The sequence below is a fragment of the Notechis scutatus genome, chromosome 8 (assembly GCF_049901735.1).
Source record: "Notechis scutatus isolate UNSWTSFEM ecotype Mainland chromosome 8, rNotScu1.2, whole genome shotgun sequence".
NCBI classification, from domain to species: domain Eukaryota; kingdom Metazoa; phylum Chordata; class Lepidosauria; order Squamata; family Elapidae; genus Notechis; species Notechis scutatus.
Window position 1 is genome coordinate 829975 of NC_142016.1, and position 14055 is coordinate 844029.

The 14055-nt window shown below is 51.2% G+C and overlaps 1 protein-coding gene across 1 annotated transcript; it reads left to right on the forward strand.

Annotated features, from left to right (window-relative positions):
- Positions 1-540: 540 nt before the first annotated feature.
- On the forward strand, positions 541-9101 carry MYCL (MYCL proto-oncogene, bHLH transcription factor). The gene is made up of 2 exons (XM_026673760.2): positions 541-1179; positions 6392-9101. Exons 1-2 carry the CDS (start codon positions 744-746, stop codon positions 6964-6966), a joined length of 1011 nt encoding a protein of 336 aa, XP_026529545.2. The 5' UTR covers positions 541-743; the 3' UTR covers positions 6967-9101.
- The last annotated feature ends 4954 nt before the right edge of the window (positions 9102-14055 follow it).

The window sequence follows — 14055 nt, forward strand, 5'->3', positions numbered from 1 at the left end:
AGCACCCGCAGGAGGAGGGGGGTTCAGCTGAGAAGGCCCAGCGCCCGAGACAGGCCCCCTTCCCAGGCGCTAGGGAGGGCGAGGGGGAGGGGCAACTCCCCCCCCCCCAAGAGGCCCCCAAACCGTCATCTGCTGCTGCGTGACGAGATCCGAGGGGTCCCTTCGGGGCACAAAAGCGCCGTTCAAGTCGAGCGCCGAGCATTCCGTCCCGGCTTCAGGTTTCCCCGCGCTTTGAGCCGCTGGCCAATCGGCTGCACCCGAGGGGGAGCGGGAGGCCGAGCCTGGGGCTCCGAGCGGACGGGAGGGCCCCGCGGAGGAGCGACCGACGCCGCCGTTCCCCTCCTTCCCTCCCTCCCTCCCTCCCGGGCGGGCGACGGCGGGGCTCCGCGGGCGAGGCGAGCCTGGCGGGAAGGTGAGGGCGACGCCTGTCCGCGCCCCCTTCGCCCATCCGGCGCTGCTCATTGGCTGCGTCCCGGGGACGGTCCGGGAGGGAGGCGGGAGGCCCATATAAGCGGCGGAGGCTGCGAACAATGCGGCTTAGCCCGGCTGGGTCGCGCCGATCCGCGGGGTTCCTTCCTGGCGGGGGTTGGGCAGCGCCGCTTCCGTCGCTCGCCGGGCCAGGCGGGCTGCTGCGAGGCTCTAGCGCGGCCCGGAGCGGCGCGCGGCAGCTGCCCGGCGGCGGCGCTGGGCCCGCCCGGGAGAAGCCAGAGCGGCGGGCGCGACCCCGGCGGCGCCTACCGGCCATGGAGCTGGACTCGCCGCTGCCGCCCTCCTCCTTCTACGAGCCCTGGGAGGCGCAGGGCGAGGACATTTGGAAGAAGTTCGAGCTGCTGCCCAGCCCGCCCGCCTCGCCCCTGCCCGGCCCGGCCGAGGATGCCGACGGCGCCCCGGAGCCCGCCGCGGGCCTGCTGGGCAACCTGAGCGCCTTCGTGCTGCGCGACTGCATGTGGAGCGGCTCCTCGGCCCGCGAGCGGCTGGAGAAAGCCCGGGGCGAAAAGCTGGCGGCCAAGCCCCCGCCGGCCCTGGCGCCCGCGCACGACTTCGGCGGGCTGGACGGCGAGTGCGTGGCTCCGGGCGCCGTCTTCGCCTGGCCCGGCGGCAGCGGGGGGGCGGCGGCGGCGGCGGCGGCGGACACCAAGATCCCGGTCTCGTCCGGCTCCGAGAGCCAGAGTGACTCCGGTAAGGCCGGCCTGTAGCCGAGAAGGAGCTGGAGGGTCGCCCCCAACTCCCCGTTGCTCACCCCTCGCTGCCCTGGAGCCTCCCCGGGAATTTCGGCTTCCGCGGGGAACTTTGCCGTGTCCCCTCCGGGCTTCTCTCGCTGCTCCCGCGAACTTCCCAAGGTTGCTTGCGGGCTCCTCTCTCTCCCGCTGCCCCGGCAGTTCCGGCTCCTCGGCCGGTTCCCAGGGAAGCTGCCTGGCGGAGGGAGGGCGGGGTCCCCGGACGAACCCCAGGATTGGCTTAGCCGCCTGTGGTCGGGACTGGGTCAGTCTCGGGCAGGGCAGGTGAGGCCGTGGCTGTTCCGCCCGGTGAGTGAAGCCGGCCCGAGGGGCCTGCAGGACGAACGGTGGGGGCTGCCCGGGGTCCCCGGTAGGAGGAGGCATTTCCCGGAGGAACTGGACGTGGCCGCTTCAAGCTTCTGGGCGCCTCCGCTGCACTGCGATCCTAGGAACTAAACCCAGTTCCTAACTATCCATTCTTGGAAGGCCTGGAATGGCGGCGGCGGCGGCATCCTAAAGCTCAAAGCTGCTCGCATCCGACCACTGCAGGTGCCATCACAAAAGCCTGGCGGGCTGGTGAATAGAGCCAAAGCCGCCGCGTCTCTTTCGCTCCCATTCGAAGCTTGGCGTTTAAAATGACCTGAAAGCCACGATGTTCTTGGGGATCAAGAAAGGGGGGGGGGCAGCCAAACCATGCCTGAAGTTCCGGAGTTTGGCTGCACACAGTTCACGCTCAGAATTGCACCGAAGGGCAGTAAGAAGGAACCCACTTGGTGCTGGAGCCATCTCAAGAAAAACAGAGACTTCCAATGACTGAGCACCCCCCTTTAAATTCTCAGTGAAATCTTCGGGGGCGGGGGAGACAGAGAGCCAGCCTTTTTAACATGGGGGCGGGGACTTTTTGATGTAGTAGGAGACCCAGAGACTTCAGGGGAAGAGTGGCAAACATGGCCAGACAGGCAGCATGATGGGTGGGGGAGATGGGCCATTGGAAATGGAAGGGCATGAGAAGGTATGCAGAGTAATGGTCGGCTCGCATATTGTCTGTCCTCAGCGTATCATCAGAGCCCGGAAACGGTTGTTCAACAAATAAGCTGCACGGGTTGCTTATGCCTGGTCCAATCGGCTGCTATTAGGGCAGTTTGATCCCTTTTGTGCTGGATTTGAGTTTCACCTGGCTCAGCCCATTTGGTGCATTCACAGCAGGTGAGGTCCTCAATTCGCAGCTCCACCTTTTTGCTGGTTGATTCTCTGGCTGAGACCCAAAGAGGGATCTCCCCCATTTCTTACTACTCCAGCACTGATATTCCCCAACTGCCTTGGTATTCGAGTAGTTTGAGTGCGCCTGGCTTGCAAAGCCTTTTGTGTGTGTGTGTGTGTAAGTAGATAGTGATGGCTCAAGTGTTCCGTAAAATAAGCAATGGCAGAGATGCTCTCGGAAGTGGTGCTTTCTTACGGACTCATTCTAGTGAAGAATTACTATTTCTGGAAAAAGTTTTCCAGCATAAAGACTAATTCCAGGGTGAAATCTGCCCTCTGGTGAAAAGAGAGTCCAGACAAAGTGAGGAGGGGGCAAGAGCAGCTGAACTGGGAAGGGGAGGCTCCTTGTAATTTTACTACTGCGCTCCACTTCCAGGCTTCAAGCCTTGTTGACCCTCTTCGGCTTGAATCACTAGGTGAACTGTGATGCCTGGTGACTCAGCCTGCAAGGCTGAAGAAACAGATCAGGTGTGAGGTTTAATTGCAGGAGGACCCTGGCAGGTCTGGCAGAGGCTTCTCGGGTTAGCAAAGAGGTGGGACCTGTTACTGATTGATTGACTCATGATCTTGTATTGACATGGACTTCACCCCCACCAACAAGGGGGCTCTGTCCACAAATGCCCTTTTCAGCCAGGGACAAAAAGCAACAGATGTTCATGTTTGGGTTATTTTGAGGAGGTGTGGCTGCTTAATGAGTGGCTGGAGGAGAAGCCAATGGGGATAGGAAGGGGGTGGCATTTCTGAATGTGATCCATCAGTTTGTTGCATCCTGGAACCAATGGTCAGGCTCTTTTGTGTGTGTGTGTGTATGTCTTCCTTGACTCCTGGAGATTTGCTTCTAGGAATCCTGCAGTTTTCTTGGCAAGATTTCACAAGTGCTTGTCATTGCCTCCTCCTTAGGGCTGAGAGAAAGTGCCTGGCCCAAGGTCACCCAGCTGGCTTTGTGCCAACAGGGCCTCCCTGTTTGTAGCCTGAAGCTTTAATAAGCACTGGACCACACTGGCTCTTTAAACAATATTAATCCTAGGAAAAAGTCAGATTGTGAAAAAGGAAGCTTAAAAGGACAGCTTCAAAATGTAAAGCAAGTGGTAGAAACAGAAGTGGGAATTCATAATGGTATTCATATCTTTTACTTTAGGAGTTTTATGCTGTTTTCAGAACCAAAGTGCACACAGTAAAATACTACTCTCCAAAAGTAGTGATCCATTTATAATTTTGTTAAGTGCAGGTGGGGGCTCTGTAGAGGACGGGGAGAGCATTCCCCCAGACTCCCTTTCCAGCCCCCCCCCCCACAACTCTGCTTGCTTACTCTTCAGTACTGTTGTGACATGGAGCCCCCAGATCTCTATAGATCTCTTTGAATTTGAATAAAACACATGGCAAGACGATCTTGCCATTATTGTTGTCTAACATGTAACCCATGAGCACTGCATTCGGGTCCTGAGAGTGAGAAATATGGTGCATCCAACCATCTTTATAAAGCCTTAGTAAGACTACACCTAGAGTACTGCATCCAGTTTTGATCACCACACTATAAAAAAGATGTTGAGACTCTAGAAAAAGTGCAGAGAAGAGCAACCAGGATGATTAGAGGACTGGAGACTAAAAAATACGATGAATGGTTACAGGAACTGGGCCTGGCTAGTCTAGGGAAGAGAAGGACCAGGAGAGCAGACTTCCAGTATTTGAGGGGCTGCCACAGAGAGGAAGGGGTCAAACTATTTTGCAAGGCACCTTGAAGGCCAGACAAGGAGCAATGGATGGAAACTGGATAAGGAGAGATTCAACCTGGACATAAGGAGGAATTTCCTGACAGAACAATTAACCAGTGAAACTGCTTTTGCCTTCAGAAGTTGTGGGAACTTCATTACTGGAGACTTTTAAGAAGAGACTGCACAGCCACTTGTCTGAAATGGAGTCTGCTGCTAGTGCAGCAGGTTAGACTAAAAGATCTTTAAGGTCCCTCCCAATCTGTTATTTTATCTTTGACGTTAAAGATCTTCTGCTCCTGGGCTCCTCTGGCTGTTTCTTCTTGGAGCCCTCAGCAAAGAAGAGAAAAGCTGAACCAGAGGGTGGAATTTAGAGAGAGGCCAGTTTAGACAGGCGGCAGCCTTCCCTGGAAAAGGCTGCCCCTCTTTCAAGAGAGCCCAGCCAGTTTGTATGAAGAAGTAGAAAGAGGCGTCTCTTTTGAAGTTTCTCAACTCCTCCCTCTCTCTCTTTTGGTGAGCTGCTGGCTAGGAGGTACGGTGTCCCTTTTTGTGCCTCTGGAGGTGGGGAAGGGCTCTATAGATTGATGGCTTCTGAGAAGTGGCACGTCAAAGGGACAAAAGCCAGCTCCTCTCCTCCTGCGCCCCCCCTTCCTCGCCCCAGGTCTGTGCTTCATTTACAATTCCAATGAGCTATGGAAGAACAGGGCAAAGATGGGAGGTGGATTTAATCAAGAAAGTTTACTCCAGTCCTGCTTCCCAACCAGATATAATTGGGACTTGTTCTGTTGTTGTTGTTGTCCCTGCGGTAGAGATTTCTTCCCCTCCAGAGTACCAGACAACGTGCCTTGTTTGGCTGCCGTTCTAAACAGACTGAATTTGGAGGGCACAAATGCCCTCCTCCCAATCCTCAGGAGGTTGCTGTGGTGCAGGTCAGATTGCTGGAGTCTGACAGGTCTGAGTTGGACAGGACAGGAGGCCAAGTGGGTACTTTTGTCTTCAGAATAACGCGGCTCCATTGCCTTGGTCACTCTTGAGGCTGAGAAGCAATTAATGGGGACAGCCTGGAGGTGCCCACTTGGTCAGATTTTAGAGTTTAGCTTTAATGTCTCTGATCTTTTGACACTTATGTTATAGATGTGTAAGTTTGCTGCTTTAAGGAGTTTTACTTGGTTATTGTGCTGCATTTGGTTACTTAAGTATGGCAACAAAACCATAATAGTCCCCAACAGCAGACTGATAACATCTGATGAAAAAGGGAAGGGATCCAAATGCCCAAACATGACCCAAAGGGGGCATGGTATTTCCTACTCGAGGAGCGGCGCAGGAGGTCAGGAGGAAAACACATTCAGTGTTCCAGGTATTTGAGTTTGGAGATGCGTCTCCTGCCATTCCAGAATTTGGTAATACCCTCGACTATCCTCGGTCAGGAGCAGGCAGGGACTCTCCATTGTGACAAGAGGATGGCAGAAGGTCCCTCAAGTGGATCTTTCCTTGGGAAAATTGCCACATAATCCTTGACTGTTAGGGCCTCTGAGGAAGGAAGAGGGCAAGGCGTAGGGGGAAGTCCAGGCCCAAGAACCAAGAGCCCCACTTTTCCTGATTCTGGGCCCTGGGCTGAAGCAGAGGGGAGCAGCTTGAGCGAGGGCTCAGTCTTACAACCTTCAGCCTGGAGGCAGGTGAGGTCATCCCCACGGAGAGAGATGAATGAACGGGCTTTGACGGGCTCCTGCCTTTGGCATCTGTTGGAGAAGAACCTATTCTGGCAGGGCCAAGGTTGGCTTTACAAGGCATCTGATGGGAAAACCGAATCCAGCCTTGGAGTTGGATCAAGCCACTTTGCAGTTTGGGATGCTCACACCCACCTTTTCTGAAGAAAGAGGCCACAAGCGCTCACCTACTTCTACAGGAACCCCTGGTTTACACAAGTTGAGGCACGTTTTGTTGTTTTGTTCGCTGTGGTTTGTTGAAAATCACAATTAGCTGGATTTGCATAATATGCAAACCAAAACCAAGCAAACCACAGCACAGCTTAAACCCAGCCTAGAGCTGTTTCTGGGCTTAAGTGAAGTGCTGTCCATTCAATTTGATCCCTACGCTACAGTTGCCCGCTCTGTTCAGTTCAGTTAACTGGTTGTTTGCCACTGCCTGAATCACAGAAATGGACCTTGATACCCGTTGATTCCTCCCTCTTTTCTTTGTTTGCAGAAGGAGAAGAAATCGACGTGGTGACCGTTGAGAAGAGGCAGGCTTCGAGGACACGGAAGCCGGTCACCATCACAGTGCGGGGCAACCCCCTGGACCCCTGCACAAAGCATTTCCACATTGCCATCCATCAACAGCAGCACAACTACGCTGCCCGCTCCCCACCTGAGGCTCGCTCCGTCGAGGGGCCTCTGGAGAAGGTCAGTCCTGATGCCAGGGACGATGAGCCACAGCCGCCCGGGCAGGGGCTGGGGCGCTTCCCTCCTGTGCCTTCCCTCCCCAAGACTGGCAGTGCTCCTGGCTCAGACAGTGAGGATGTGACCAAGAGGAGAAACCACAACTACTTGGAGCGCAAGCGGCGGAACGACCTTCGCTCACGTTTCCTGGCACTGAGGGACCAGGTGCCCGGTCTCGCCTCTCGCCCCAAAACCCCCAAAGTGGTGGTCCTGAGCAAAGCCTCCGAGTACCTGCAGCTGCTTCTCAGCGCCGAGCAGCAAATGGTGGCTGAGAAGAAGCTGCTGAAACTGCACCAGCTCCAGCTCCAGAAACAGATTTCACACCTGCAGGCCACGCAGTAGCAGGCCAGGCCACCCGGGTTTTCCGTTGGATCGGTACTTTTGAGTTGGTTTTGGGTTGCAGATTCCTCATGGACTGTCAATCCCATCATGCACTGCCACTGCACCTCATACAGGGCTTGTCCTTATTCTGCTGCTTGCATCTGATTTCTGTTCCTCCTTCCAGGAGAGGGAGGGGGCTTCAGCTGCCAAAATGTGGCTTTTGCTGCACAACCTTGGATTATGGCCAAGCCCCACAGCCACCTGGCCCTTCTTGGTGGGCCCAGCTGGACCCAGATTGCGGCTTCTCCAGAGGGACCGGGGGACACACTAGACAAGACCCTCATCGCAACCAGGGGGTGTTTCAAGCAGCATTTCTCAGTGGAGGTCAGGAGTCCATGGTGCATTTGTCATTCATGAAGCTCCTGAAGAGGGTGGGTCTTTCGGCCATTCGTTGCTTTTTCATAATGTGATGGGGGTCAAATTCTCGGTCTCGTCTCCTTGCTGCCAGACCAAGACGTGGTTAGAATTGGCTTTTTCTGTTCCTCCAACAATTTGTGGACGGGTCCTTTGTGCAAAGGGTTATTTTACAGCTCTGGAGTCGGGGCTGGAGAGGCAGCAAAGAGCGCCCCCTCCAGGCCTTATTCCAGGGGAGGGCAACCCCTGCGGGAGGAAATCCATGCCAAGGGTTTGGTGCAAAAGGCACTTCGGCCATGGACACCACCTGTCTCTCCAGAGTTTCTCCAGCTCACATGGGGGGAGGCTTAAAAAAAACCACCCCACTTGACTGCATCCCTAGAACAGCACTGCAATCACCTTGAATTTGATTTACCTCATTCTTTTTCCATTTAATGACAAACCAGGGCTTATCTTGGTGTTTGTATATCCTAATGAATCTGAAGTAGTGACGGCCTCATTCTTTGTACCGGACTGCTTTTTAAAGATATATGCTGTATTTTTGTACTTTTTACATTTTTTCCCCTGTTTTTGTAAAATGCTTGCTCTTTCCCCTGCCCTCCCTCCCTCGTTTCTCTACCCAAATATACCGCCTGCAGTCAGGGTGGTGGGCCACCCCCACGGCTTGCTAGGGAGTGATTCAAATGGGCTCCCTTGGGAACAGGCTGCTTTCCAAAAACTGGGATGACTGGAAATTCTTCTCGCAGGGAAGAGGCTGGTTCCAGCTTGCAAGCGCCAATAGCAGATGTCCCAGGGGCCTGTCTGGTGGGAAGCTGAGCCGGCCCTGCACTTTCAGGCTGGCTCCAAGATGGGGTTTCTTTCCCAGGTAGAGCAGGAAAGCCCGTCTGTGGGGCAGACCTTCAGGGCAGCAAAGCAGGCGAGGTGCGAGTCCTGGCTTGCAGAAGCATCGAGAGCGGCTTGGTGAATGGGGAGGCTGGCAAGTCTTGCGAAAGGGCATGGCGGGTGGAGGAAAGCTTGCCTTCCCTGGGCTATAACTCCGTGTGCTGCACGAAACCTGCTGGGAGAGAGGGAGGTTTCAAGTGGGGGTCTCCAGACTTTAAGTCTTCTGGCTTCAACTCTCAGAATTCCTCATCCAGCCATGAGGAATTCTGGGAATTGAAGTTCAGAAGTTGTCAAGTTGGGAGACTCCTGGCCTCATCCTTTTGGAAACTCCTTCTACACAAGACCTCTGCACTGGCTCCCTTTCTTTTTCTTCTTTTTTTTTTTCTTCCTCTTCCTCCTCCTCCTCCTTCTTCCTCCTCCTCTTCTTCTTCTTCCTCTTCTTCTTCTTTTTCCTGTTCTTCTTCTTCTTCTTCTTCTTCAGTGAAAGAGCCACCCGAGGATCCTTGCTGGCGAGATGTGCAGGACTGCCAGCTTGATCTGCTGCCAAGGACTCCTGTTTATTAATGGGTTCCAGGTTAGGATGGCAGCCTTAGCTAACGGGCAAGGGGCTGAGCAGCGTCTTCCCCCTGCTTTGGCCAAGCTTGCCTGGAGTGTGGCTGCTTCCTCCTCATGCATGCCCCACCCATTCTCCCCCATCTCGGGAGTGATGGGCCCCCTTGCTGGCCCAAGATCCACCAGGCAGCAGCAGCAGCTGGGACCTTCGTCAGCCAGCCCCGTCCAAGCTTCCAGGCTGCGTGGTTCAGACTTAGCACTTTGTTACCTCACATTTCTGAAATAAATTAATGGCAAAAGGTCAAACCTACATGGTGTCTTCTTCTCTTGGGGGGGGGGGCAGATTCTTACCTGGGGGTGGGGAGGCTTCTGCTGGGTTGAATCCAGCTGAAACTAAGCAGAAAGCACACTGGTGCTGCAAGGGAAAGTCCTCAAGACTGGCCACCTTGAATTGTTCAGCATCGTCCTTTGAGCTCCTGAAGTGCCCGGACACTTGTGGGCAGCGTCTGGCTAATTTGGGGCATTGTCATGATTGCCACCCCATTCCACCCCCTGCAAATGGAGACGTATTCTAATTTGAGAGTGGCAACCTTGGGGGTAATGCAGCAAAGTTGGCTCTTTGTAGGATAAGGGCTTATTTGGGGGCATTTTCATGTCCAAAAAAATCCAGAGCTGCATTCTTATTCCAACCAAGTGCTTCAGGATTTTGCTTGCTCTGAATGAGAGGCCAACAGCTTGTACTCCGTCTTGACAGATGCAAGAGGAAGAGGACGAGCTGGTTTCCCCAACACTAGAACTGGATTTGCATCAAAATTTAAAGGTAATTCAAATGTTTGATTCAAGAGGTTTTATCAGTCCAGCCAGATGACAAGGACGGGAGCTCCTGGTTAGCCCCCCCCCCATTGGTACAGGATGTGGAAAGAAGCATGAAATCCCTGGGGGGGTGAGGCCTCTTTCACTTGTGGCATGGATGTGAAATGCTAGCAGTTACACAAATGCTCTGGATTCACACAACATATTAAACTCATGTTAACAGTGCAATTCTGTTTTCACACGTCTCTAAAAGACAAAACATGTTAACTAGTTTCAGTGCAAAATGAATCAAATTAGCAACAGATTTTAGCTTAGTATAGCATGTTGTATGAACCAGGCCTCAAATGTCTTGCGCATTATGCCTCCCAATGGATTTCCATCTTATTTCTGGCTAACAGGTTTATTCAGCTACTCAATATTGTAACATTGTAAGAGGAGTGTGTGTGTGTCAGTGTGGTGACCAAAAATCAGATTAGTAACTAAAGTGAACTGAAGGCTTCTGCCTTTAATTAAAATATTCATTTTGACTAAAGTGGGGCTACCAGGCCCCCTCCTGATTTTACCTTTAGAGGACTGGCGCTCTGCTTTGCCCAGGTACAAATAACAGGCATGATGCTGAACCTCAACCTCTCCAAATACCACCGTTCTTAGAAGGCCAACATGCTCAGCGGGTGGGGGGGGGGCTCCTTTGCACGGCTGCATTTTCTGATTGCTGTGGGTGGAGAAGTGCCTGCAACACAGGTTTGTGGCTGCTCCCTGGTTCCAGAACAACGGATGAGCAGCCCCCCTGCCTGCCCATGTCATTGGGAGCCATCTCTGCCCCAGGCACGCTGCTGCAAATAGTTTATAAACCATTTGATTTTTCCAATTTGCATGAAGAAACTAACATAGATGTGCTAAGCCTTCACCATAAAGGGTTCCCAAAATAGGCCCAAAACTCAGTCCTACCTCTACAGTGACATTCACAGATGGTCTGATGCAGCTCGTATAGTCTTCCAAGGATTAAAATAACAATAAATGACAATTGCAGCTATAAGGCAAAAACTCCACCATCCATTCTACACAATGATGCCCCAGAGTGCTTTTGGTCTGCTTTAGAAGGGGCATGTCTATAAACCTCCCCCCCACAAAGTGTAAGCTTTTATTTGGAGATGCTCACCTTGCAGTGGCTTGCTCTGTTCTTTCTGCATAATAAAGGAAACTTGGCAACTGCAGAAATGCTTCAGGCAGCGGCATGAAAGTTCCAGTTGGCAATGAGAATCTTTGGTCTCCTGATCCACAATCGGGCCCCAGAACAGAGATTCAGTGGGAACGCCTTAGGACTTACGCCAGGTAAGGAAATGCAGCCACAGGACCTTCCTCCAGCTTAACCTGGGAATTTCTACGCCTCCAGTGTGATCCGCCACGAAGCCACTGCCCAGAGAAAGCAAAATGCCAATCTTCCCCAGGCACAGGTCTTCCGTGATTCTATCCCACCTAGCCCTTGCTCTGTACTCATGTGACATGCTTATCCTGGTCAGTTACGGATTTATTTGCTGCACTGCACAGCCTCCCAACTTAGTTTTAATAATTTTCACTGTTGGGAGGAAAAAGTTCATTTGTAGCATGAGGACAGCTGCTTTGAGGGCAGCATAAACCAATGTATTGTGCAAAGCCTGAAAACTGATCAAGTTAACTTGTTGGGTTAAGCACCCCATTAGATACATTCTCTGTACAGGTAATCTTTAACCACTATGAAAAAGATGTTGTGACTCTAGAAAAAGTGCAAAGAGCAACCAGGATGATTAGGGGACTGGAGGATGAAACATGAAGAATGGTTACAAGAAGTAGGCACAGCTAGTCCAGTGAAGAGAAGGACCAGGGGAGACAAGACAGCAGTCTTCCAATACTTGAGGGGCTGTCCCAGAGAGAAGGAAGGGGTCAAACTATTCTCCAAGGCACACAGAGGCTAGACAAGAATAATGGATGGAAACTGAGAGATTCAACCTGGAAATAAGGAGTGAGAACAATCAACCCACGGAAGAGAAGTTGCCTTCAGAAGTTGTGGGGGCTTCATCCCTGGAAGCTTTCAAGGAGAGACTGGGCTGCCCTCTGTCAGGAATGGGGTAGGGTCTCCTGCTTGGGACCTACAAGAACCCTTCCAGCTCTGTTAATCTGTTGTGACCAGAACTTGGGTTGCTAACTAATGCAGTTGTTAAATGAGTCATGCCTGATTTTACAACCATTTTTGCTGATTGTTAAACAAATCACAGGGTCATTATGCCAGTCTGGCTTCCTCACTGCTTGTTGGAAGCCGCCTGGGAAAGTTGCAAATGGTGATCACTTGATCCTTCGACATTGCAATGATTGTAAATACAAGCTGTATGGTAAGAGGTTGAATTTTGATCATGTGACCCTGGAGAATCTCTGATGGTCATTAAGAGTGAGGACTAATTGTAAGTCATTTCAGTAATGTGGTAACTTTAGATGGTCATTAAAAGAAAGGTCGTAAGTTAAGGACTACCTCTATATGTGCATGTGTGTAGATAGGTACGTCTACAGAATTGAATTCGGATTCTTTTCACACAACATTTGACCACCTAAGGCAAAGACACAAGCTCTCTTCCCCAACAAGAGGGCAGGTGGGCTACTTGCAACTAGGAAGAGCAGAACAAGGGTTGAGAGTGACCAAAACACGTCTATGGGACACTGATTCCTTTGAATGCATCATCTCCATATTTGATAAGTATTTTTCTTACCTTTTCATCTGATAAAAATAATAAAAAACATAGCAGAGGATCCAGGACCGATCCTGGTAGCACTTGATTTAATACTTTCCTGAGGAACCAATTGTGAGCTAGCACAACTTGCAACCTAGCTGGGTAATTTCCCTCGTATTCATGCTCACAGGTAACTACGGTAGCTTCCTAATCTGCATGTCAGTGCAGTTGCATCTTTTTAACAAATGTTTTTTCTGAAATCAAAATATATTGTACTTGTAGCATTCCCACAATCTATTAAGGACTTCTCTGATACAAAAATGAGTTTATTAATATTGCAAATGACACAAAAATTGGCTATGTTTGCAAATGGCTTAGACAGAGGGAAAAAATCAAGGAGCCCTTCAGAGGCTACAGACAAACAGGCTAAAGTAAGTTTTTTTCTTTTTAAACAGAGTTAAATCAAGAACAGAAGTCAAATGTTGAGGTACAAGATGGGATTTCATCTAGCTTCGTAACATTGTAATAAAAATGTCCTTCTAACAGTCCCTAATTGTCACCTAAGTAGGAGGCAGCAGCAGGCAAAAAGGGTAAATGCAATTTTAGGTTGCTTCAACAGTATCATACTTCCAAATCACTGAAAATAATTATTTCCCCCTTTTTTGAATATTGGTCATATCTTACCTCAAATATTGTGTCCAGTTCTAAAAACCACGCTTTTAAAATGCATTTTGGGACATCAGAAGCAGCTCAAAGAAATCCAGTGAGAATTCCAAAGAGTTCCCAAATGCAAATCCTTTAGAGCAGGGCTCTCCAAAGTTGCCAACTTAAAGACTTCTGGACTTCAACTCCCAGAATTCCCCAGCAAGCATACTGGGAAGGCAGACGTGTTAAGCATTGGGAAGAGATAATTGTCCTCTGAGAGAGGCCTCTTCTGGGCCTCGCAGGCCAGGAAATTGCAGATGCAGAATCTCAGGAGGCAGTGAAGGTGGCCGAGGGGTTGGCTGGCTTGTTTAACTAGAAGAGCAGCCAGACAGTGGAATCGATCATGGAGGGAGATGGGCAATATTAATAAACTCATTTTTGTATCAGAGAAGTCCTTAATAGATCATGAGCAGAAAGACGGATGAAAGTCTAGGCATCCCAGCTTTTTGCTGTGTTTTGCTTATCAAGCATTTCCTCTTCGGCTACCATGTAGCCTTGTTTGTTTTTGGTTTTTTTGTTTATTCTAGGTGCGTAAAAGCTTCATGCATTTTTCATTTTTGGGGGTGAAAGGAAGGTTAGTTTTCATGGGTTAGTACATTTTCAGGCTCCTTTGGCCAAGCCTGCTTTAATCCCATCTGCTCCAATTATATTGCTTGCTCTCCCTGTTGCTACGGCAGGAGATGTGAGTTGCTAGGGGAAAAGGCATCTCCCCCCCCCCCTTGTTGCTATGGCAGAACATTGCTGAACCTTTCTGCTACCTTGGCAATAGCTTCCATCTCCTTGGCAACTGTGTCTCCATCCTTTTTCTTCTTTGCTTTTTGTTGCTACGGCAACAATCCCTTTCTCTTGTCTTTGGTCACAAGTTCATCTCTTTATCAGTCCCTAGGGCATCTGCTCTTCCAAATGGTTGCCATGGCAACCTCCCTCTCCCAACTTTGCTTACCCAATCAATTTTTCCTTCTCCCCTTTGAGCTCGGCTCCCCCCACCCCATGTGCATCAGACCACCTGGCACCAGATGCGACATGGCTAGGGCTGACCCCTGGC